At 54.6% G+C, this 25,074-nt stretch overlaps 1 protein-coding gene across 3 annotated transcripts in view; it reads left to right on the top strand.

Annotated features, from left to right (window-relative positions):
- LOC133355806 (hepatocyte nuclear factor 4-gamma-like) overlaps positions 1–25,074 on the top strand; it is a 73,571-nt gene that overhangs the window by 26,358 nt on the left and 22,139 nt on the right. The window contains exons 1-4 of one of the 3 annotated variants that reach the window (XM_061573189.1): positions 9,788–12,054; positions 19,270–19,459; positions 23,480–23,574; positions 24,266–24,372. In XM_061573189.1, coding sequence (XP_061429173.1) covers positions 11,934–12,054; positions 19,270–19,459; positions 23,480–23,574; positions 24,266–24,372 — 513 coding nt within the window. In that variant the 5' untranslated portion in view covers positions 9,788–11,933. Of the gene's footprint in view, positions 1–9,787; positions 12,055–19,269; positions 19,460–23,479; positions 23,575–24,262; positions 24,373–25,074 lie in introns of those variants that run through there. The other 2 variants (XM_061573188.1, XM_061573190.1) reach the window with 2 other exon arrangements.

Below are 25,074 nucleotides of genomic sequence, written 5' to 3'. Positions count from 1 at the left end.
ACTCTCCAACACTCACCATCACTCACCATCACTCACCAACACTCACCATCACTCACCATCACTCACCATCACTCACCATTCCTCACCATCACTCACCATCACTCACCATCACTCACCATTCCTCACCATCACTCACCATCACTCACCATCACTCACCATCACTCTCCAACACTCACCATCACTCACCATCACTCACCATCACTCACCATTCCTCACCATCACTCACCATCACTCACCATCACTCACCATCACTCACCATCACTCTCCAACACTCACCATCACTCACCATCACTCACCATCACTCATCACCACTCACCATCACTCACCATCAATCACCATCACTCACCATCACTCACCATCACTCACCATCACTCATCACCACTCACCATCACTCACCATCACTCACCATCACTCACCATCCCTCACCATCACTCACCATCACTCACCATCACTCACCATCACTCACCATTCCTCACCATCACTCACCATCACTCACCATCACTCACCATCACTCACCATCACTCACCATCACTCACCATCACTCACTCACCATCACTCACCATCACTCACCATCACTCACCATCCCTCACCATCACTCACCATCACTCACCATCACTCACCATCACTCACTCACCATCCCTCACCATCACTCACCATCACTCACCATTCCTCACCATCACTCACCATCACTCACTCACCATCACTCACCATCACTCACTCACCATCACTCACCATCACTCACCATCATTCACCATCACTCACCATCACTCACCATCATTCACCATCACTCACCATCACTCACCATCACTCTCTCTTACTCACCAGTCACACTCACCACTCGTTTGGTCACGTGCCGTCATTAATGAGTCAAGGAGTGCGTGATGGAGTCACGTGACCTGCAATCAAAGCCCCCCGCTCACGTGGGATTAGCCCCCCCCCCCATCCACCGACGCCCCCCCCCTTCACCGACGCCCCCCCCTCCATCCCTTCACCAAACCCCCCATCCACCGACCCCCCCCCCCCCTGTCTGCTTGTGGGCGGGGCTAACGTGACAGCCCTGACGTCATTCAAGATAGGTCACGCCCACCGGCGTGGCATCTGTGTGTGTGCTCTCAAGAAGGGGCATTGCCCGAAACGTCGCCCGTTACTGTACATAGGGTGTTGTGTTTAAGGCCACGGTGTTATTGACTACTTTGGTAAAGAGTGGGGGGAGGGGAGGGGAGCAAAGCTGGGTGCAACCATTCATCCCAAACCTCCCGCCCACCTTTCCCCCCACCACTCACCCCCCACCTCACCACTGACAACCTCCCTCCACCCCCCCCAACCCTCTCCTTTTCCCTCGCGATTCTAAACTAAATGGCAAGGCCGTAATTATAATATATATTGAGGGGGACACATCCCCCCCCAATATTCAAATATGCTCAAAATGTCCCCCCCCCCAATTTCTTGCTATAAAATAGATTTCTGTTGAAATTATTTTGGTTATGGTTGTACTTTATGAATCCCTAATCTCTGCCATTACATGCAATGAATCAAGAACAGGTAAAAAAAGAAAAAAAATAACCCGTAAGAACAAAGTTTTTCACTATAAATCCTTTATATGCGTGGCATCGGGGCGGCTAGAGTCCTCTCGTCCTCTGGCTTGAGATGGCTGCCACCTATGGGTCAGATGATTGTCTGCCAGCATTAAGCAATTGGTAATTAAATATTTAAAAAAATTTCCCTAAACAGTGTAACATTTTGGAAAAATTTTCATGAAAATGCATTGTCACGCACAACGAGTCTGTGTGCAAAATGTCAGCTCGATTGGATCACGGGAAGTGGGTTAAAAAACGACCGAAAGATTTGCACGGTCCTAAGCAAGCAAGCGAACTTAATATAAAGGATTTAAAAAACAGAGCAATGTAATACAATACACTATTAGACATTATTGTAAAAAATAAAAGTCCATCTTATGTGTTAGTGATTTTTAAAAATATTTTAGGCAGGAAATGGCAGGGAAATGAGTTTTCAAATTCAGATTTTTTTTTCTGGGGGGGGGACCCCCAGACCCCCTGGAAGATTTGGTCCCCCCCCAATGTTGACTCCGTGGCTACTGGCCTTGAACTAAACACATTAAACAAATAAATTGTTACCAGGTAAGGGCTCCGCCGAGCTACAGTACGTAGCTCTGGCCGCAAATGATCATAGCTCAACGAAGGTGGCTTATGATTTCACGTCGTATTTAAAACTTAAATGATTTGTGTTGTTGTCCGCATCTCTATGCACTGATGTCGTTTGTTACATCTCGCTCTCGTCCAGAACTCTCCTGTCGTCATCTCACAAGGAGTTTGTAAACTACTAAACTTAACGTTGTAGATTTTGACTTAAAACTTTCGTGACTGCAGGAATTCATATTCTTTTGTTCTTTCGGTAAAGTCACGTAGATAGAAAATATCATTAAAATACAATTAAAATAGCTTTTATTTTAAATTTAATTTAAATTTTCTTTCTACGTGACTTTACCGAAAGAACCAAAGAATATAACATTTTAGATTTTACCAGGCAAGACCCACTGAGCTATATTTCTCGTTTTCAAAAGCGACCTGAACACAAATGATTGCTCAACGAAGCGGCTTATCGCGTGGACATTTATAGCAGCCAAATGACTCTAAACGCGTGACGTTGATTCAAAATGTGACGGGAAAAACCGGAGGACACGGAGAAAAACCCACGGGGAGAGAGAGGAGAAAGACACCGCAAACTCCAATTATATAACAGGCACCATCAGGTTCGGGAACGAACCCATGTCCTCCTGTGAACCAGGCGAGGTAGTTAACATCTCACCACGGAGAGAGAGATACAGAGTGAGACACGCAAACTCCAATATACAGCAGGGTCCGTCAGGGTCGGGAACGAAACCACGACCTCCTGTATACCAGGCGAGGTAGTTAACATCTCACCACGGGGAGAGAGAGGAGAGAGACACACAAACTCCAATATACAGCAGGCACACGTCAGGGTCTGGAACGAACCCACCACCTCCTGTATACCAGGCGAGGTAGTTAACATCTCACCACGTAGAGAGAGAGATACAGAGAGAGACACGCAAACTCCAATATACAGCAGGCACACGTCAGGGTCGGGATAGAACCCACGACCTCAGGGTCGGGATCGAACTCACGACCTCCTGTACACCAGGCGAGGTAGTTAACATCTCACCCCGATTCTCGTGAGGTTGACATGGTGACCTCGCTTCGTTACCGCGTCGTTGGTTAACAATTCTATTGACTCGATGGGCCCAAGTTCAATGCTTTGCATATCATTTGCATGATTATGTAAAACAGCGAGTCGCACACGCGTGTTACGCGAATCGTAAGAGGTTTTGTTTTTAAGCCATTCGTGGTGACACCTCCACTGGGTGCTGAATGGAGAGTGCAGGGTGGAGAGTGCACGGTGGTGAGTGCAGGGTGGTGAGTGCAGGGTGCGATACGCAGAGTGTCGAGTATAGATCGTTAGGTGAAGAGTTACACTGGTCAACAAAAAAAAAACATTTTTTTCTGGCCTGGACTTTTGCAGCTGTTTTAGACTAATTTCAAGGTGCTGATTCCAAATCTGATCTCAGATTTGCTCTATCACATCTCATTTGTATGCTATCGGCATACCCCATTTTCATTGATTTTACCCGAAATTAACTCTGTCACTTATGATTGCAAGTTGTTGCGAGTCAGTGACTGCTTTAGTGTTAAAAATATGGTGCTGTATTTTAGGATAGTGTGTTTATAATATCATTTGATGTAGATATCCACATTTATTTAATATTTTTCTTCTGCAGTTTTTATTGAAAATGCAATATTTGATATCTCAAAAACCGGATGTGATAGACAAAAACTGATGCCACATTTGGAATCGGCACCTCAAAATTACCTTAAAACCGTTGGAATAACTTATGCCAGAAAAAGTGTGTTGACCAGTGTTATCGTTGCAAGGTGTTAGGTGTGCGATGTGCATATTGAGGTGGGGGGGGGGGATTTGAGGTTGACACCCCCCCCCGGATGAATGACGTTGCAGTGACGTGGCAGTGACGTTGCACGAGTGTGGATGACGTTGCAGTGACGTGGCAGTGACGTTGCACGAGCATGGATGACGTTGCAGTGACGTGGCAGTGACGTTGCAGTGACGTGGATGACGTTGCAGTGACGTTGCAGTGACGTGGCAGTGACGTTGCACGAGCGTGGATGACGTTGCAGTGACGTTGCAGTGACGTGGCAGTGACGTTGCACGAGTGTGGATGACGTTGCAGTGACGTTGCAGTGACGTGGCAGTGACGTCGATGAGCTCGGGAGGAAGGCTGCTCGTGGCTGACTTTTGCCACGTGGCCAGAAGATGGCCGCACGATCATGGATTCCTGAATCCATCTGTGCGACCCGGAGCTTTGAGTGGCTCGTAGCACGTGGGAGCAGGAAAACCGGGGCGCCCGGTTGAAAACTCCACGCCTTGCGCGAGGGGGCAACGCTCGATCCCCCGTACAGATGGAAAGAGATGGCGGTTAGTCCGTACCTGCTGTGGCGCCTTCTCCGTCGACACCAGCGGATAGTTCTAGATTTGAAGTTTTCGTTACTGCAAAGATTCATATTCTTAGGTTTTTTCGGTAAAGTCACGTAGGTAAAACATTAAAATTTATAAAAGTAAAATTAAATAAAAATCACGACGTTTCGGAGGCAACACAAGCTTCCGTCTTCAGGTGGAACCGTCACAGCCACGACAGCTGTATCAAGTATGTATCAAGTACAGCTGTCGTGGCTGTGACGGTTCCACCTGAAGACGGAAGCTTGTGTTGCCTCCGAAACGTCGTGATTTTTATTTTATTTTACTTTTATTAATTTTAATGTTTTACCTACGTGACTTTACCGAAAAAACCTAAGAATACCAGCGGATCGGTAGATGCAAGGCCGTAGCCATGGAGTCAACATTGGGGGGGGGGGACCAAATCTTCCAGGGGGTCTGGGGGTCCCCCCCCCAGAAAAAAATATATCTAAATTTGAAAACGAATTTCTGCCTAAAATATACAAAAAAATTCACTAACACATGGGATTGACTTTTTTCCCGTACAATAATGTCTAGTAGTGTATTGTATTGATCTTTGTTTTCTTTTTTACCTTTTCTTGTGTCATTGTAGGTAATGGCAGAGATTAGGGATTTGTAAAGTACAATCATAACCACAATCATATAAGCAGAAATATATTTTATAGCAAGAAATTGGGGGGGGGGGGCATTTTGAGCATATTTGAATATTGGGGGGGGATGTGTCCCCCCCCCAATATTATAATTACTGCCCTGGGTAGATGAGAGTCTCACAACGTCTGTGTGTGAGCCACCGACCCTAGCTGCTGCCCCTCACTGCTGGGTGACAGGGCGCGCGCAGAGCCGCGATCGCCCGGCTACGGGTGCAGGGCGCTGGTTGGAGTGCTCAGTCTTACAGGGTGCTGCTGGCAAAGTGCCGTGCCTAGGGTGCAGGGTGTGGAGTGCAGGGTGCTGTGTGCAGGGTGTCCTGTGCAGGGTGCTGTGTGCATGGTGCTGTGTGCATGGTGCGGAGTGGAGGGTGTCCTGTGCAGAGTGTCCTGTGCAGGGTGCTGTGTGCATGGTGCTGCTGTGTGCATGGTGCTGTGTGCATGGTGCGGAGTGGAGGGTGTCCTGTGCAGGGTGTCCTGTGCAGGGTGCTGTGTGCATGGTGCTGTGTGCATGGTGCTGTGTACGGGGTGCGGAGTGGAGGGTGTCCTGTGCAGGGTGTCCTGTGCAGGGTGCTGTGTGCATGGTGCTGTGTGCATGGTGCTGTGTACGGGGTGCGGAGTGGAGGGTGTCCTGTGCAGGGTGTCCTGTGCATGGTGCTGTGTGCATGGTGCTGCTGTGTGCATGGTGCTGTGTGCAGGGTGCGGAGTGGAGGGTGTCCTGTGCAGGGTGTCCTGTGCAGGGTGCTGTGTGCATGGTGCTGTGTGCATGGTGCTGTGTGCAGGGTGCGGAGTGGAGGGTGTCCTGTGCAGGGTGTCCTGTGCAGGGTGCTGTGTGCATGGTGCTGTGTGCAGGGTGCGGAGTGGAGGGTGTCCTGTGCAGGGTGTCCTGTGCAGGGTGCTGTGTGCATGGTGCTGTGTGCATGGTGCTGTGTGCAGGGTGCGGAGTGGAGGGTGTCCTGTGCAGGGTGTCCTGTGCAGGGTGCTGTGTGCATGGTGCTGTGTGCAGGGTGCGGAGTGGAGGGTGTCCTGTGCAGGGTGTCCTGTGCAGGGTGATGTGTGCAGGGTGCTGTGTGCAGGGTGCGGAGTGGAGGGTGTCCTGTGCAGGGTGTCCTGTGCAGGGTGCTGTGTGCAGGGTGCTGTGTGCAGGGTGCGGAGTGGAGGGTGTCCTGTGCAGGGTGTCCTGTGCAGGGTGCTGTGTGCAGGGTGCTGTGTGCAGGGTGCGGAGTGGAGGATGTCCTGTGCAGGGTGTCCTGTGCAGGGTGCTGTGTGCAGGGTGCGCGGTGCAGGGGGGAGGGGAAAAAGTCAATCTTGTTGTGCGCAGAGTGCACACAGCTGTGTGTAGTGCGGCAGAGTGCAGGGTGCTGTGCCTATAGTGCATGGGGCTGTGTGCATGGTGTTCTGTGCTGGGTGTCGGCTGCAGGGTGTTCTGTGCTGTGTGCAGGGTGTTGCTGTGCAGGGTGTTCTGTGTGCAGGGTGTTGCAGGCTGTAGGGTGTTCTGTGCTGTGTGCAGGGTGTTCTGTGCAGGGTGTTGATGTGTGCTGTGTGCAGGGTGGTGTAGGCTGCAGGGTGTTACTGTGTGCAGGGTGTTGCTGTGTGCAGGGTGTTCTGTGCAGTCTGCAGGGTGTTACTGTGTGCAGGGTGTTGCTGTGTGCAGGGTGTTGTTGTGTGCAGGGTGTTGCTGTGTGCTGTGTGCAGGGTGGTGTAGGCTGCAGGGTGTTACTGTGTGCAGGGTGTTACTGTGTGCAGGGTGTTGCTGTGTGCAGGGTGTTCTGTGCAGTCTGCAGGGTGTTACTGTGTGCAGGGTGTTGCTGTGTGCAGGGTGTTGTTGTGTGCAGGGTGTTGCTGTGTGCTGTGCAGGGTGGTGTAGGCTGCAGGGTGTTACTGTGTGCAGGGTGTTACTGTGTGCAGGGTGTTGCTGTGTGCAGGGTGTTCTGTGCAGTCTGCAGGGTGTTACTGTGTGCAGGGTGTTGCTGTGTGCAGGGTGTTGTTGTGTGGAGGGTGTTGCTGTGTGCAGGGTGTTCTGTGCAGGCTGCAGGGTGTTACTGTGTGCAGGGTGTTGCTGTGTGCAGGGTGTTGTTGTGTGCAGGGTGTTGCTGTGTGCTGTGCAGGGTGTTACTGTGTGCAGGGTGTTGTTGTGTGCAGGGTGTTGCTGTGTGCTGTGCAGGGTGTTACTGTGTGCAGGGTGTTGCTGTGTGCTGTGTGCAGGGTGTTGCTGTGTACTGTGCAGGGTGTTGCTGTGTACTGTGCAGGGTGTTGCTGTGTGCAGGGTGTTCTGTGTGCAGGGTGTGCTGTGTGCTATGTGCAGGGTGTTGCTGTGTGCAGGGTGTTGCTGTGTACTGTGCAGGGTGTTGCTGTGTGCTGTGCAGGGTGTTGCTGTGTGCAGGGTGTTCTGTGCAGGGTGTTGCTGTGTGCAGGGTGGTGCAGGGTGTTGCTGTGTGCAGGGTGTTCTGTGCAGGGTGTTGCTGTGTGCAGGGTGTTCTGTGCAGGCTGTTATTGTGTGCAGGGTGTTACTGTGTGCAGGGTGGTGCAGGGTGTTGCTGTGTGCAGGGTGTTCTGTGCTGGGTGTCGCGGCCTCGGGGGCGAGGTGACGCGGTTATGGCCATGGGGTTCAAAGTCCTCGCTCTGTCGTAATGCGAGCCGCGGGGTGGGGGGGGCGGTAGGGTGGGGGGTGAGGTGGGGGGGGGGGGTAGGGTGGGGGTGAGGTGGGGGGTAGAAATCCGCGGAAGCTCCACGTTCTCGTTGTCTCCCCCCAAATTATACTCTGGCATGTTGAAGTTGTCCGTACTCTGTGGGGAAAGACAACAATCACAGGCGCACGTACGTGCACACACACACCTGTACACACAAACACGTGCACACACAAACGCACACACAAACGCGTGTACACACACACCTGTACACACACACACACGTGCACACACACACGTGTACACACAGACACACGTGTACACACACACGTGTACACACACACGTGTACACACACACGTGCACACGCACGTGCACACACACATGTGTACACACACGTGTACACACACACGCGCACAAAGACAAATATCCCCCTTATAGCCTCACCAGACTGATGGGGCAAGTGCTGTTAGCGAGAAGCACATACGAAGGCCGGCACGGCACACAAGGTAGTGGATGGCAAACGCCACGCCCGGCCGCCTTTGTCTCCCTCCCCCCACCCCGGAGTGGCAATGTTTACACATCCCTGAACCAGGGTAATAATTTGAGGCCGAGTCGACCTAGAGGGGGGGGGGGGGGGGGGGCCTTGGACCGGTTCAGCTGACCGCGAGGTGAGTGTCAGGGTGAGTGTACCTGGAAGGGTGGAGGGGGGGGTGAGGAGAGAGGCGAGTGAGGGGTGAGGTGAGTGGTGAGAGGCGCGAGTGGTGAGGCGAGTGGTGAGGGGCGCGAGTGGTGAGGCGAGTGGTGTTGGTTGGTCGCCGTGAGCGGGAATGGAACTCGCGTCGCCGGGTGCGTTGGGGCAGCGCGCTCACCACTGCGCCCACCGCCCCCCCCCCCACCAACACACACAAAGACAAAGATCCCCGGTGTAGCCTTAACAGACTGTAGGGGCAAGTGCTGTTAACGAGCAATTATGAAGGCCGAAACGGTACACGAGGGGGTGAATGGTCAGTGGCGATGTTTACACACCGCACCAGGTACTCATTTGAGGCTGAGTCGAACTAGGGGAGGCCCGGGACCGGTTCAGATAATCGTCACTGGTGTTGGCCGTGAGCGGGAATCGAACAGGTTCGTAGCGCAGCGCGCTAACCGCTATACTACCGCACCTCACAGACACACGCACACACACACACGCACACACACACACGCACACACGCACACACACACGCACACACACACGCACACACACACATTTACACACACACGCACACACACACACATACGCACACACACGCACGCACACACACGCACACATACGCACACACACACGCACACAAACACGCACACACACACGCACACACACACACATTTACACACACGCACACACACACACATACGCACACACACACACGCACACACACACACATACGCACACACACGCACACACACACGCACACACACACGCACACACGCACACACACACACACGCACACACATACGCGCACACACACGCACACACGCACACACAAGCACACACGCGCACACACACGCACACACACACGCACACACACGCGCACACACACACGCGCACACACGCACACACGCACGCACACACGCACGCACACACACACATACGCACACACACGCACACAAACACGCACACACACACACACACAAAAACACGCACACACACGCACACACGCACACACACACACGCACACACACGCACACACACACACGCACGGCACACACGCACACACACACACACGCACACACACACACACACACACGCACGCGCACACACACACGGCACTGGCTTGACACACGTGGGGTGAGGGGGGCGTGAGGGGGGTGGTGGGGGATGACCCTGGGGGTGTTACTGGGGGGGGGGGGAAGTAACTTTTCGGTGTTGTTTGGGGAAAGCGTAGATCGAAGCAACACGGGTACCGGTCGTGTGATCACTCACCAACACTCACCCTGACACGGCCATCACTCACCATCACTCACCAACACTCACCGTCACACTCGCTCGCCGTTAGAGTCACACGAAGTCACCATCGCTCGCCCTCACACCTGCAATCACACTCACCAACTCGCACTCACCCCCTTGCTCATGCACACCCCTCTACTCACCGTCATTCAAACTCACCCTCACCACGCAGGCTCGCCCTCACACTTACCCTCATTCAAGCTAGTCCACCCTCTCACTCACCCTCACACTCCCTCGCACTCACCAACACTCGCGACAATTACACTCACCCGTTCACTCACCGTTCACTCACCCGTTCGCTTACCCATTCACTCACCCGTTCACTCACCCGTTTACTCACCCATTCACTCACCCGTTCACTCACCCGTTCACTCACCCGTTCGCTTACCCGTTCACTCACCCATTCACTCACCCGATCACTCACCCATTCACTCACCCGTTCACTCATTCGTTCACTCACCCATTCACTCACCCTATCACTCACCCGTTCACTCACCCGTTCACTCACCCATTCACTCACCCATTCACTCACCCACTCACCCGTTCACTCACCCATTCACTCACCCGTTCACTCACCTATTCACTCACCCGTCCACTCACCCACTCACCCATTCACTCACCCATTCACTCACCCGTTCACCCATTCACTCACCCATTCACTCACCCACTCACCCATTCACCCATTCACTCACCCATTCACTCACCCGTTCACTCACCCACTCACCCATTCACTCACCCATTCACTTACCCCCGCGCTCGCTCGACTCGCATGGCCGGGGTGAGCAGGCGCCATCGGCAGGCATCACTAGTGGCCGAGTATGTAAGAAGGGGTGAGGTGAGGGGTGAGTGTCTCTAAGTGGTGAGGAGCAGAGTGAGGGGAGCGTACGTCTCAAAGGGGTGAGCATTCGGGTTCGGCGAGTGATATTGGGTGGTGATGGTTAGGTGGTGAGGGTTAGGTGGTTGAGGTGAGCGTCACTGTGAAGTGATCGGTGAGGAGTGTCCCTGGGGGTGAGGATTGAGGTGAGTGACAGGGTGAGGGTGCCTGGGAGGGGTGAGGAGAGAGGCGAGTGAGGTAAGATTATCCCTGGGGGTGAGGTGGAGAGTGTTTTGACGGGCCGAGTTTGGAATTAGGTGAGGAGCAAGGTGAGCGATCCCTGGAGGGTGAGGCAAGCAGCGGGGTAAAAGGTGAGGAGGCGAGGCAAAGTGGTGAGGGGAGTGGTGAGGCGAGTGGTGAGGCGAGTGGTGAGGCGAGTGGTGAGGCAAGTGGTGAGGCAAGTGGTGAGGGGAGTGTTTTGGCGGAACAGGTGAGGAAGTCAGGTGAGAGGTAGATTAGAGACAGGCAGCGGGGTAAAAGGTGAGGAGGCGAGGCAAAGTGGTGAGGGGAGTGGTGAGGGGAGTGGTGAGCAGAGTGGTGAGGCGAGTGGTGAGGGGAGTGGTGAGGCAAGTGGTGAGGCGAGTGGTGAGAGGAGTGTTTTGGCGGAACAGGTGAGGAATTCAGGTGAGAGGCAGATTAGAGGCAGGCAGCGGGGTAAAAGGTGAGGAGGCGAGGCAAAGTGGTGAGGCGAGTGGTGAGGGGAGTGGTGAGCAGAGTGGTGAGGCGAGTGGTGAGGGGAGTGGTGAGGCAAGTGGTGAGGCGAGTGGTGAGAGGAGTGTTTTGGCGGAACAGGTGAGGAATTCAGGTGAGAGGCAGATTAGAGGCAGGCAGCGGGGTAAAAGGTGAGGAGGCGAGGCAAAGTGGTGAGGCGAGTGGTGAGGGGAGTGGTGAGGAAAGTGGTGAGGGGAGTGGTGAGGCGAGTGGTGAGGCGAGTGGTGAGGGTAGTGGTGAGGCGAGTGGTGAGGCAAGTGGTGAGGCGAGTGGTGAGGCAAGTGGTGAGGCGAGTGGTGAGGGGAGTGGTGAGGCGAGTGGTGAGGCAAGTGGTGAGGGGAGTGGTGAGGCGAGTGGTGAGGCAAGTGGTGAGGGGAGTGGTGAGGCGAGTGGTGAGGCAAGTGGTGAGGCGTGTGGTGAGGCAAGTGGTGAGGCGAGTGGTGAGGGGAGTGGTGAGGCGAGTGGTGAGGCAAGTGGTGAGGGGAGTGGTGAGGCGAGCCGGGCGGGGAGGAGGTGGAGGAGGATGCGCCTGTCGCCACGTCTCACCGCGGACATCATGTCCGACTTCCCCGCTCTCGACCCCGATTTCTCGCGTCTCATGGAGTTTCACGGGGACCAGCAGCAGGGCGTGGGGTCCCCTCACGGTGAGACCCCCAACAGGGACCCCTCTCAGCAACCCCCTTCCTCCCCCCCCCTTGATGGACCTCACGGATACTGCCTCCCTTACACCTCTATCTTCAGGGACCTCACAGAGGGGTTCTGGGGACCTGCTTTGGGACCGAGTGAGTCGCTAGAGGAACCTCACAGAGGGGTTCTGGGGACCTGCTTTGGGACCGAGTGAGTCGCTAGAGGAACCTCACAGAGGGGTTCTGGGGACCTGCTTTGGGACCGAGTGAGTCGCTAGAGGAACCTCACAGAGGGGTTCTGGGGACCTGCTTTGGGACCGAGTGAGTCTCTTGAGGAACCTCACAGAGGGGTTCTGGGGACCTGCTTTGGGACCGAGTGAGTCTCTTGAGGAACCTCACAGAGGGGTTCTGGGGACCTGCTTTGGGACCGAGTGAGTCGCTAGAGGAACCTCACAGAGGGGTTCTGGGGACCTGCTTTGGGACCGAGTGAGTCGCTAGAGGAACCTCACAGAGGGGTTCTGGGGACCTGCTTTGGGACCGAGTGAGTCGCTAGAGGAACCTCACAGAGGGGTTCTGGGGACCTGCTTTGGGACCGAGTGAGTCTCTTGAGGAACCTCACAGAGGGGTTCTGGGTACCTGCTTTGGGACCGAGTGAGTCTCTTGAGGAACCTCACAGAGGGGTTCTGGGGACCTGCTTTGGGACCGAGTGAGTCGCTAGAGGAACCTCACAGAGCGGTTCTGGGGACCTGCTTTGGGACCGAGTGAGTCGCTAGAGGAACCTCACAGAGGGGTTCTGGGGACCTGCTTTGGGACCGAGTGAGTCTCTTGAGGAACCTCACAGAGGGGTTCTGGGGACCTGCTTTGGGACCGAGTGAGTCTCTTGAGGAACCTCACAGAGGGGTTCTGGGGACCTGCTTTGGGACCGAGTGAGTCGCTAGAGGAACCTCACAGAGGGGTTCTGGGGACCTGCTTTGGGACCGAGTGAGTCTCTTGAGGAACCTCACAGAGGGGTTCTGGGGACCTGCTTTGGGACCGAGTGAGTCTCTTGAGGAACCTCACAGAGGGGTTCTGGGGACCTGCTTTGGGACCGAGTGAGTCGCTAGAGGAACCTCACAGAGGGGTTCTGGGGACCTGCTTTGGGACCGAGTGAGTCTCTTGAGGAACCTCACAGAGGGGTTCTGGGGACCTGCTTTGGGACCGAGTGAGTCGCTAGAGGAACCTCACAGAGGGGTTCTGGGGACCTGCTTTGGGACCGAGTGAGTCTCTTGAGGAACCTCACAGAGGGGTTCTGGGGACCTGCTTTGGGACCGAGTGAGTCGCTAGAGGAACCTCACAGAGGGGTTCTGGGGACCTGCTTTGGGACCGAGTGAGTCTCTTGAGGAACCTCACAGAGGGGTTCTGGGGACCTGCTTTGGGACCGAGTGAGTCGCTAGAGGAACCTCACAGAGGGGTTCTGGGGACCTGCTTTGGGACCGAGTGAGTCGCTAGAGGAACCTCACAGAGGGGTTCTGGGGACCTGCTTTGGGACCGAGTGAGTCGCTAGAGGAACCTCACAGAGGGGTTCTGGGGACCTGTTTGTGTCCAGTGGGATGGAGTGAATCTCTTCAGGAACCTCAGAGGGGTTCTGGGGACCTGCTTTGGGACCGAGTGAGTCTCTTGAGGAACCTCACAGAGGGGTTCTGGGGACCTGCTTTGGGACCGAGTGAGTCTCTTGAGGAACCTCACAGAGGGGTTCTGGGGACCTGCTTTGGGACCGAGTGAGTCGCTAGAGGAACCTCACAGAGGGGTTCTGGGGACCTGCTTTGGGACCGAGTGAGTCTCTTGAGGAACCTCACAGAGGGGTTCTGGGGACCTGCTTTGGGACCGAGTGAGTCTCTTGAGGAACCTCACAGAGGGGTTCTGGGGACCTGCTTTGGGACCGAGTGAGTCGCTAGAGGAACCTCACAGAGGGGTTCTGGGGAACTGCTTTGGGACCGAGTGAGTCTCTTGAGGAACCTCACAGAGGGGTTCTGGGGACCTGCTTTGGGACCGAGTGAGTCGCTAGAGGAACCTCACAGAGGGGTTCTGGGGACCTGCTTTGGGACCGAGTGAGTCTCTTGAGGAACCTCACAGAGGGGTTCTGGGGACCTGCTTTGGGACCGAGTGAGTCGCTAGAGGAACCTCACAGAGGGGTTCTGGGGACCTGCTTTGGGACCGAGTGAGTCTCTTGAGGAACCTCACAGAGGGGTTCTGGGGACCTGCTTTGGGACCGAGTGAGTCGCTAGAGGAACCTCACAGAGGGGTTCTGGGGACCTGCTTTGGGACCGAGTGAGTCGCTAGAGGAACCTCACAGAGGGGTTCTGGGGACCTGCTTTGGGACCGAGTGAGTCGCTAGAGGAACCTCACAGAGGGGTTCTGGGGACCTGTTTGTGTCCAGTGGGATGGAGTGAATCTCTTCAGGAACCTCAGAGGGGTTCTGGGGACCTGCTTTGGGACCGAGTGAGTCTCTTGAGGAACCTCACGGAGGGGTTCTGGGGACCTGTTTGTGTCCAGTGGGACCGAGTGAGTTTCTTGAGGAACCTCACGGAGGGGTTCTGGGGACCTGTTTGTGTCCAGTGGGACCGAGTGAGTCTCTTGAGGAACCTCACGGAGGGGTTCTGGGGACCTGTTTGTGTCCAGTGGGACCGAGTGAGTCTCTTGAGGAACCTCACAGAGGGGTTCTGGGGACCTGCTTTGGGACCGAGTGAGTCTCTTGAGGAACCTCACGGAGGGGTTCTGGGGACCTGTTTGTGTCCAGTGGGACCGAGTGAGTCTCTTGAGGAACCTCACGGAGGGGTTCTGGGGACCTGTTTGTGTCCAGTGGGACCGAGTGAGTCTCTTGAGGAACCTCACGGAGGGGTTCTGGGGACCTGTTTGTGTCCAGTGGGACCGAGTGAGTTTCTTGAGGAACCTCACAGAGGGGTTCTGGGATCTGTTTGTGTCCAGTGGGACCGAGTGAGTCTCTTGAGGAACCTCACAGAGGGGTTCTGGGACCTGCTTGTGTCCAGTGAGACCGAGTGAGTCTCTTCAGGAACCTCACAGAGGGGTTCTGGGGACCTGTTTGTGTCCAGTGGGACCGAGTGAGTCTCTTGAGGAACCTCACAGAGGGGTTCTGGGGACCTGTTTGTGTCCAGTGGGACCGAGTGAGTCTCCTGAAGAACCTCACAGAGGGGTTCTGGGGACCTGTTTGTGTCCAGTGGGACCGAGTGAGTCTCTTGAGGAACCTCACGGAGGGGTTCTGGGGACCTGTTTGTGTCCAGTGGGACCGAGTGAGTCTCTTGAGGAACCTCACGGAGGGGTTCTGGGGACCTGTTTGTGTCCAGTGGGACCGAGTGAGTCTCTTGAGGAACCTCACAGAGGGGTTCTGGGACCTGCTTGTGTCCAGTGGGACCGAGTGAGTCTCTTGAGGAACCTCACAGAGGGGTTCTAGGGACCTGTTTGTGTCCAGTGGGACCGAGTGAGTTTCTTGAGGAACCTCACAGAGGGATTCTGGGATCTGTTTGTGTCCAGTGGGACCGAGTGAGTCTCTTGAGGAACCTCACAGAGGGGTTCTAGGGACCTGTTTGTGTCCAGTGGGATCGAGTGAGTCTCCTGAGGAACCTCACAGAGGGGTTCTGGGGACCTGCTTGTGTCCAGTGGAACCGAGTGAGTCTCTTGAGGAACCTCACAGAGGGGTACTGGGGATCTGTTTGTGTCCAGTGGGACCGAGTGAGTCTCTTGAGAAACCTCACAGAGGGGTTCTGGGGACCTGTTTGTGTCCAGTGGGACCGAGTGAGTTTCTTGAGGAACCTCACAGAGGGGTTCTGGGACCTGTTTGTGTCCAGTGGGACCGAGTGAGTTTCTTGAGGAACCTCACAGAGGGGTTCTGGGATCTGTTTGTTTCCAGTGGGACCGAGTGAGTCTCTTGAGGAACCTCACAGAGGGGTTCTGGGGATCTGTTTGTGTCCAGTGGGACCGAGTGAGTCTCTTGAGGAAACTCACAGAGGGGTTCTGGGGATCTGTTTGTGTCCAGTGGGACCGCGTGAGTCTCTTGAAGAACCTCACAGAGGGGTTCTGGGGACCTGTTTGTGTCCAGTGGGACCGAGTGAGTCTCTTGAGGAACCTCACAGAGGGGTTCTGGGGACCTGCTTGTGTCCAGTGGGACCGAGTGAGTCTCTTCAGGAACCTCACAGAGGGGTTCTGGGGACCTGTTTGGGACCGAGTGAGTCTCTTGAGGAACCTCACAGAGGGGTTCTGGGGACCTGTTTGTGTCCAGTGGGACCGAGTGAGTCTCTTAGGAACCTCACAGAGGGGTTCTGGGGACCTGTTTTGGGACCGAGTGAGTCTCTTCAGGAACCTCACAGAGGGGTTCTGGGACCTGCTTGTGTCCAGTGGGACCGAGTGAGTCTCTTGAGGAACCTCACAGAGGGGTTCTGGGGATCTGTTTGTGTCCAGTGGGACCGCGTGAGTCTCTTGAAGAACCTCACAGAGGGGTTCTGGGGACCTGTTTGTGTCCAGTGGGACCGAGTGAGTCTCTTGAGGAACCTCACAGAGGGGTTCTGGGGACCTGCTTGTGTCCAGTGGGACCGAGTGAGTCTCTTCAGGAACCTCACAGAGGGGTTCTGGGGACCTGTTTGGGACCGAGTGAGTCTCTTGAGGAACCTCACAGAGGGGTTCTGGGGACCTGTTTGTGTCCAGTGGGACCGAGTGAGTCTCTTAGGAACCTCACAGAGGGGTTCTGGGGACCTGTTTTGGGACCGAGTGAGTCTCTTCAGGAACCTCACAGAGGGGTTCTGGGACCTGCTTGTGTCCAGTGGGACCGAGTGAGTCTCTTGAGGAACCTCACAGAGGGGTTCTGGGGACCTGTTTGTGTCCAGTGGAACTGAGTGAGTCTCTTGAGGAACCTCACAGAGGGGTTCTGGGGACCTGTTTGTGTCCAGTGAGTCCGAGTGAGTCTCTTGAGGAACCTTACAGAGGGGTTCTGGGGACCTGTTTGTGTCCAGTGGGACTGAGTGAGTCTCTTGAGGAACCTCACAGAGGGTTATGGGGACCTGTTTGTGTCCAGTGGGACCGAGTGAGTCTCTTCAGGAACCTCACAGAGTGGTTCTGGGGACCTGTTTGTGTCCAGTGGGACCGAGTGAGTCTCTTCAGGAACCTCACAGAGGGGTTCTGGGACCTGCTTGTGTCCAGTGGGACCGAGTGATCCACACCGCGATGTTTACAGACGAGTGGGCAATGTTGCACTTGGGCGAGTGATGTTATCGGCGAGTGGTGTGTGTTGAACTTTTTTCGCACCGTACGTAGCCAATCCGTGCCAATCGGAGGTGCGGGGGAAGGGCAACAAACTAGCGCACGCAATAAGCAGCGCTGAAAAAAAATGTCGATCTAGATGTGCATAGAGGTGAGCGAGCGATGTTACATATGAGTGATGTTACAGGTGAGTGAGTGATGTTATAGGTGAGTGAGTGATGTTATAGGTGAGTGAGTGATGTTACGAGTGATTGATGTTACAGGCGAGTGAGCGATGTTACGAGTGATGTTAGAGGTGAGTGATGTTACGAGTGATGTTACAGGTGATGTTACAGGTGAGTGAGTGATGTTAAGAGTGATTGATGTTACAGGCGAGTGAGCGATGTTACGAGTGATGTTAAAGGTGATGTTACAGGTGAGTGATGTTACGAGTGATGTTACAGTTGAGCAATGATAGAGGTGAGTGATGTTACAGTTGAGTGAGTGATGTTGAAGGCGAGTGATGTTGGAGGTGAGTGATGTTACGAGTGATGTTGAAGGTGAGTGATGTTACGAGTGATGTTACAGATGAATGATGTTACGAGTGATGTTGAAGGTGAGTGATGTTACGAGTGATGTTGAAGGTGAGTGATGTTACAGATGAGTGATGTTACGAGCGATGTTACAGGTGAGTGAGTGATGTTACAGGTGAGTGAGTGATGTTACAGGGGAGTGATGTTACGAGCGATGTTACAGGTGAGTGAGTGATGTTACAGGGGAGTGATGTTACGAGCGATGTTACAGGTGAGTGAGTGATGTTACAGGTGAGTGAGTGATGTTACAGGGAAGTGATGTTACAAGTGATGTTGGAGGTGAGTGAGCGATGTTAGAAGTGAGTGATGTTACAGATGAGTGATGTTGAAGGCGAGTGATGTTGGAGGTGAGTGATGTTACAGATGAGTGATGTTGAAGGCGAGTGATGTTACAGGTGAGTGAGTGATGTTACAGATGAGTGATGTTGAAGGCGAGTGATGTTGGAGGTGAGTGATGTTACAGATGAGTGCCATCTGTCCACTCAGCAGAGTGGATTCGCAGTGTGCGTGTGGTGTGGGGTATAGTGTGGGTACGACAACGGTGGTCGCCGCATCGCGCGGCGCCTTCAGACGCGCTTCTGCGGCCGTCTGGAACGCTCTCCCTTCCGATATGAGGAAGCCACTGGGAGCGGATGCACTTTTATATTTAGATTGAAAACTAATTTTTTTTGAACTCCTTTTCGTGTCGTTTGCGGTCCTTCCTCCGCACCTCCGATTATCGCGGTTGGCAAGGTACGGTGCGAAAGAAGTTCCACAATTCAGTACATACACCCCACTTCTTACAAACGCCAGAGCTTCCGCCAGCAGGGGCGCGACGGAGCACTTGCAGGAGCTGCGCCTAATACAAATAAAACATAATAAAATTCTCACGACGTTTCGGCCACAACGCAAGCAGCCGTCCTCAGGTGAAGAACAGGGCTGTCGGTAAGACAGCGTCTGAATGAACACGTGTTCATTCGGACGCTGTCTTCCCGACAGAACACGTGTTCATTAGGACAGCTGAAACGTCGTGAGGATTGTATTTTATTATGTTTTATTTTTATTATTTTATTATTTCCCTTCTACGTGACTTTACCGAAAGAACCAAGAAGAAGCCTCCTACGTGTTAATCTTATTTTGAACTCTTCCACCCCCTACCCCGTCCCCCCCCACCCAACCCCCCCGCCTACCCCCCCCACCCCATCCCCCCCCACCCCACCCTACCCCCCCTACCCCACCCCCCCACCCCACCCTACCCCCCCCTACCCCCCCTACCCCATCCCCTCCACCCCACCCTACCCCCCCTACCCCATCCCCCCCCACCCCACCCTACCCCCCCCTACCCCATCCCCCCCCCCCACCCTACCCCCCATCCCCCCCCCCTACCCCGTCCCCCCCACCCCCCCTACCCCCACCCCCACACCCTACCCCCCAGGTGTGCATGGGCCCTCGGACTCCGTGGGGCCCGGGGGCCCCGGGGCGGGCGTGCTAGTGAGCGGCGTGGTGGCCACGTGCGCCATCTGCGGAGACCGCGCCACCGGGAAGCACTACGGCGCCTCCAGCTGCGACGGCTGCAAGGGGTTCTTCCGGCGCAGCGTGCGCAAGAACCACATCTACACCTGCAGGTGCGGAGGCGGCGCTTGCACCTGCAGCGCTTGCACCTGCAGCGCTTGCACCTGCAGCGCTTGCAACCTGCAGCGCTTGCACCTGCAGCGCTTGCACCTGCAGCGCTTGCACCTGCAGCGCTTGCAACCTGCAGCGCTTGCACCTGCAGTGCTTGCAACCCGCAGCGCTTGCACCCGCAGCGCTTGCACCTGCAGCGCTTGCACCTGCAGCGCTTGCAACCTGCAGCGCTTGCACCTGCAGCGCTTGCACCTGCAGCGCTTGCAACCTGCAGCGCTTGCACCTGCAGCGCTTGCACCTGCAGCGCTTGCAACCTGCAGCGCTTGCACCTGCAGCGCTTGCACCTGCAGCGCTTGCAACCCGCAGCGCTTGCACCTGCAGGTGCAACCTACAGCGCTTGCACCTGCAGTGCTTGCACCTGCAGCGCTTGCAACCTGCAGCGCTTGCAACCTGCAGCGCTTGCGCCTGCAGCGCTTGCACCCGCGGTGGCAGCGGCGCGCCCGCCTGCAGTTTCAGTATCGCGCTGCCTGGCGTAGTAAACGTAGCGCACCGCCTGTAGCAGCGTGACACCTGTAGCAGCACCCCGCTTGTAGTACACCACCTGTAGCAGCGTACCACCTGTAGTAGCACCCCGCTTGTAGTACACCACCTGTAGCAGTGTGACACCTGCAGCGGACCAGCTGTAGCAGCGTACCCCCTCTAGGGGGCCGTCCATAAATGACGTCACGCGATTTTAGACGATTTTTGACCCCCCCCTCCCCTCGTCACACGGCGTCACAATAAGCCAGACCCCCCCCTCAAATATGACGTCACAAAGCTCTGCCCCCCGCGTCCCCCCCCCCAAAACCATATTTCCATTTTGAAAATAAAACATGTTTAAAATCGCTTTAAACTATTGTCATCGTAGTGCGTGTTTAATGTGGCGCTGCACTCTGATGTTGTAGGAGTCTTGTTATAACAATTCTATATTTATTTAAAGTTGCGCATTTTGACGTCACACATCGTCACAAATGTCTGACCCTCCCCTAGGTGCGTGACGTCATTTATGGACGGCCCCTAGTGTACCGCCTGTAGTAGCGCACCGCCTGTAGTGCACCGCTGCCTGCAGCATTGATTCAAGCATAGCCTGACTCTGCTGATGACACACCTGTCCTGAGCTTGCCTGCGTTCAACCAATGGAGGAAGGGCCGTGCGGGTGATGGGATGGGCGCTCGCGCGTGCACACGTGTCCACCTGTGTGTCCACCTGTGTGTCCACCTGTGTGTTCACCTGTGTGTTCACCTGTGTGTCCACCTGTGTGTTCACCTGTGTGTTCACCTGTGTGTTCACCTGCGTGTCCACCTGTGTGTTCACCTGTGTGTCCACCTGTGTGTCCACCTGTGTGTTCACCTGTGTTCACCTGTGTCCACCTGTGTGTCCACCTGTGTGTTCACCTGTGTGTCCTCCTGTGTCCACCTGTGTGTCCACCTGTGTGTCCACCTGCGTGTTCACCTGTGTGTTCACCTGTGTGTCCACCTGCGTGTTCACCTGTGTGTCCACCTGCGTGTCCACCTTTGTGTCCACCTGCATGTCCACCTGCGTGTTCACCTGCGTGTCCACCTTTGTGTCCACCTGTGTGTCCACCTGCGTGTTCACCTGCGTGTCCACCTGCGTGTTCACCTGCGTGTTCACCTGTGTGTCCACCTGCGTGTTCACCTGCGTGCGGTTTGGGCGGCGTCGCCACCGCCACCACCGCCTCCCTCCCTCCCTCTCGGCCGAGCGCCCCGGGGATTCGTTCGTGCGGCCTCTGCCAAAACCCACGAGGCGTCGACGACGACGTGGGATGTCGATTTTACGACCCCGCTGCTATCTCCACTTTACTGCCCCGATAGTATCAGCCAAGGTCGCTCCGTGCGTACCCAACGCTCACCTGCAGTGGCGGAGTGGGGGCGGGCGATGGGGCGGCTAAATGAGTTACCCATTAACGCAAACCGCAAACCCTCCCATGCAGGCCCCCGTCACCCCACACTAATCCCAGATGCTCCCCCCCGCCGCCCGGCCACGCGGCCAAAGCCCGGCACAGGCCGTGAGCGGGGATCGTACCGGGGAATCCAAGTAGCTACAATCACCCCGGAATGGCTCGCTCTGGACACCACTGCCACCCCTCGCACCCTGCCCGTCTCTCCAGCCGGTGGCGTTTCTCTGACCAAACCGACCGCTCGTTGTTGTTTGTTGTGATATTTTGACGACCCTAGGAAAAAAATCAACCAGGACGGGTGGTAAACCTAGCCATTCCAAACGCAGTCAAGCTAACCTAACCATAACAAAAGCCGTACCACACCCGGTCAAGCTAACCTAACCATAACCTTTGCCATTTTTCGTTCGAATTTGGTAAAAACTATTTTTTTTAAACTGCACTGTATGTGAATGCGAGACAGTGGTCCTTAATGAGTAACGTCACGAAGCACTCCTTAGATTGAAGAGCCACGTGCAGCTCTGAAGCTGCAGGTTGCCGACCCCTGCCCTAGCCATACTGCAGCCAGTCTAGCTGGCCTAACCATAACCCTAGCCCTACCACACCTGGTCTAGCTGGCCTAACCATAACCCTAGCCCTACCACACCTGGTCTAGCTGGCCTAACCATAACCCTAGCCGTACCACACCCAGTCTAGCTGGCCTAACCATAACCCTAGCCCTACCACACCCGGTCTAGCTGGCCTGACCATAACCCTAGCTGTACCACACCTGGTCTAGCTGGCCTAACCATAACCCTAGCTGTACCACACCCGGTCAAGCTGGCCTAACCATAGCCCTAGCTGTACCACACCTGGTCTAGCTGGCCTAACCATAACCCTAGCTGTACCACACCCGGTCAAGCTGGCCTAACCATAGCCCTAGCTGTACCACACCCGGTCTAGCTGGCCTAACCATAACCCTAGCTGTACCACACCCGGTCTAGCTTGCCTAACCATAACCCTAGCCCTACCACACCCGGTCTAGCTGGCCTGACCATAACCCTAGCTGTACCACACCCGGTCTAGCTAGCCTAACCATAACCCTAGCTGTACCACACCCGGTCTAGCTAGCCTAACCCTAACCCTAGCTGTACCACACCCGGTCTAGCTAGCCTAACCATAACCCTAGCTGTACCACACCCGGTCTAGCTAGCCTAACCATAACCCTAGCTGTACCACACCCGGTCTAGCTAGCCTAACCATACCCCTAGCTGTACCACACCAGGTCTAGCTGGCCTAACCATAACCCTAGCCCTACCACACCCGGTCTAGCTAGCCTAACCATAACCCTAGCTGTACCACACCAGGTCTAGCTGGCCTAACCATAACCCTAGCCCTACCACACCCGGTCTAGCTAGCCTAACCATAACCCTAGCTGTACCACACCAGGTCTAGCTGGCCTAACCATAACCCTAGCCCTACCACACCCGGTCTAGCTGGCCTAACCATAACCCTAGCCCTACCACACCTGGTCTAGCTGGCGTAACCATAACCCTAGCCCTACCACACCCGGTCTAGCTGGCCTAACCATAACCCTAGCTGTACCACACCCGATCTAGCTGGCCTAACCATAACCCTAGCCCTACCACACCTGGTCTAGCTGGCCTAACCATAACCCTAGCGCTACCACACCCGGTCTAGCTGGCCTAACCATAACCCTAGCCCTACCACACCTGGTCTAGCTGGCCTAACCATAACCCTAGCCCTACCACACCTGGTCTAGCTGGCCTAACCATAACTCTAGCCCTACCACACCTGGTCTAGCTGACCTAACCATAACCCTAGCCCTACCACACCCGGTCTAGCTTGCCTAACCATAACCCTAGCCCTACCACACCCGGTCTAGCTTGCCTAACCATAACCCTAGTTGTACCACACCCGGTCTAGCTGGCCTAACCATAACCCTAGCCGCACCATACCCAGTCAAGCTATCCTAACCATAACCCTCGCCGTACCACAACCTGGCAGTGAGTACATTTTTTGTCAAATGACCTTTGACCCGCTCCCCTGGATGACCTCTGACCCCCAGGTTCAATCGGCAGTGCGTGGTGGACAAGGACAAACGCAACCAGTGCCGCTACTGCCGCCTGCGCAAGTGCTTCCGTGCGGGGATGAAGAAGGAGGGTGAGCGGAGGCAATCAGATGGAAAAGCCGTTAATCCCAAAGGGAAACCCTATTAAAAGCGAGAGAAAATTAAATTCGGAACCCATGGAAAATATCTCATTAAAGCTCAGTGGTAATTCTGTAAAAAAGCCGACGTAAAATTACTTTAAAACACAGAAAAAAATGAATTAAACCGCATTGAAAATCAAAAAATTTACCACAAAAAATCCCATAAAAATCCCATTAAATCAGGAATAACCCCATTAATAATCTATAGAAATTTCCACTGAAAACACATTAAACACATAACAACCCAGAGAAACTCCATTAAACTCATAGATAATCCTAATATCCAGTGAAATCCCATCAAAACACAGTGAAACTTCCATTAAATTCAATAAAAACTCCCATTAAACCCCATAGAAAATACCATTAAAATACAGATAAAATCCCATTAGACCCATTAAGACCCAGAAAAACCTCATTAGACCCATAAAACCCCATAAAACCCCAGAGAACCCCTCCCTCCCCCCATTACACCTCTTTAAAATCTCATTAAACTCAGACTTACTACACCTGGGACAGCTAGCCTGACCCATAAGCCGAGTGGTGTTGACGATCTTGTGCTGCACCCCCAAAATCATCTCACCGCCACCCCCTACTCCCCACTGTCCCCACCTCACCCCAAACCCCTCACTCCCCCCTCAAGCAGCCGTGCAGAATGAGAGAGATCGGATCGCCCTGCGGAGACCGAGCTATGAGGAGGTGGGGTCGCTCTCAATCAGCAGCCTCGTGCAGGCTGAGGCCCTCTCCAGACAGGTGCCCTTAACCTAACATGGCACCCTCACTTTAACATGGCGCCCTCACTCTAACATGGCACACTCACTCTAACATGGCACCCTCACTCTAACATGGCACCTTCACTCTAACATGGCACCTTCACTCTAACATGGCACACTCACTCTAACATGACACCTTCACTCTAACATGGCACCTTCACTCTAACATGGCACCCTCACTCTAACATGGCACCTTCACTCTAACATGGCACCCTCACTCTAACATGGCACCCTCACTCTAACATGACACCTTCACTCTAACATGGCACCCTCACTCTAACACGACACCCTCACTCTAACATGGCACCCTCACTCTAACATGGCACCCTCACTCTAACATGACACCCTCACTCTAACATGAGACCCTCACTCTAACATGGCACCCTCACTCTAACATGGCACCCTCACTCTAACATGGCACACTCACTCTAACATGGCACCCTCACTCTAACATGACACCCTCACTCTAACATGACACCCTCACACTAACATGGCACTCTCACTCTAACATGGCACCCTCACACTAACATGGCACCCTCACTCTAACATGGCACCCTCACTCTAACATGGCACCCTCACTCTAACATGGCGCTCTCACTCTAACATGACGCCTTCACTCTAACATGGCACCCTCACTCTAACATGGCACCCTCACTCTAACATGACACCTTCACTCTAACAT

Source organism: Lethenteron reissneri, chromosome 52 (assembly GCF_015708825.2).
Source record: "Lethenteron reissneri isolate LAM-NWPU_2019-01 chromosome 52, ASM1570882v1, whole genome shotgun sequence".
NCBI classification, from domain to species: domain Eukaryota; kingdom Metazoa; phylum Chordata; class Hyperoartia; order Petromyzontiformes; family Petromyzontidae; genus Lethenteron; species Lethenteron reissneri.
Note: the sequence above shows the minus strand (reverse complement) of the source record. Positions and strands in the feature narration are given on the sequence as shown.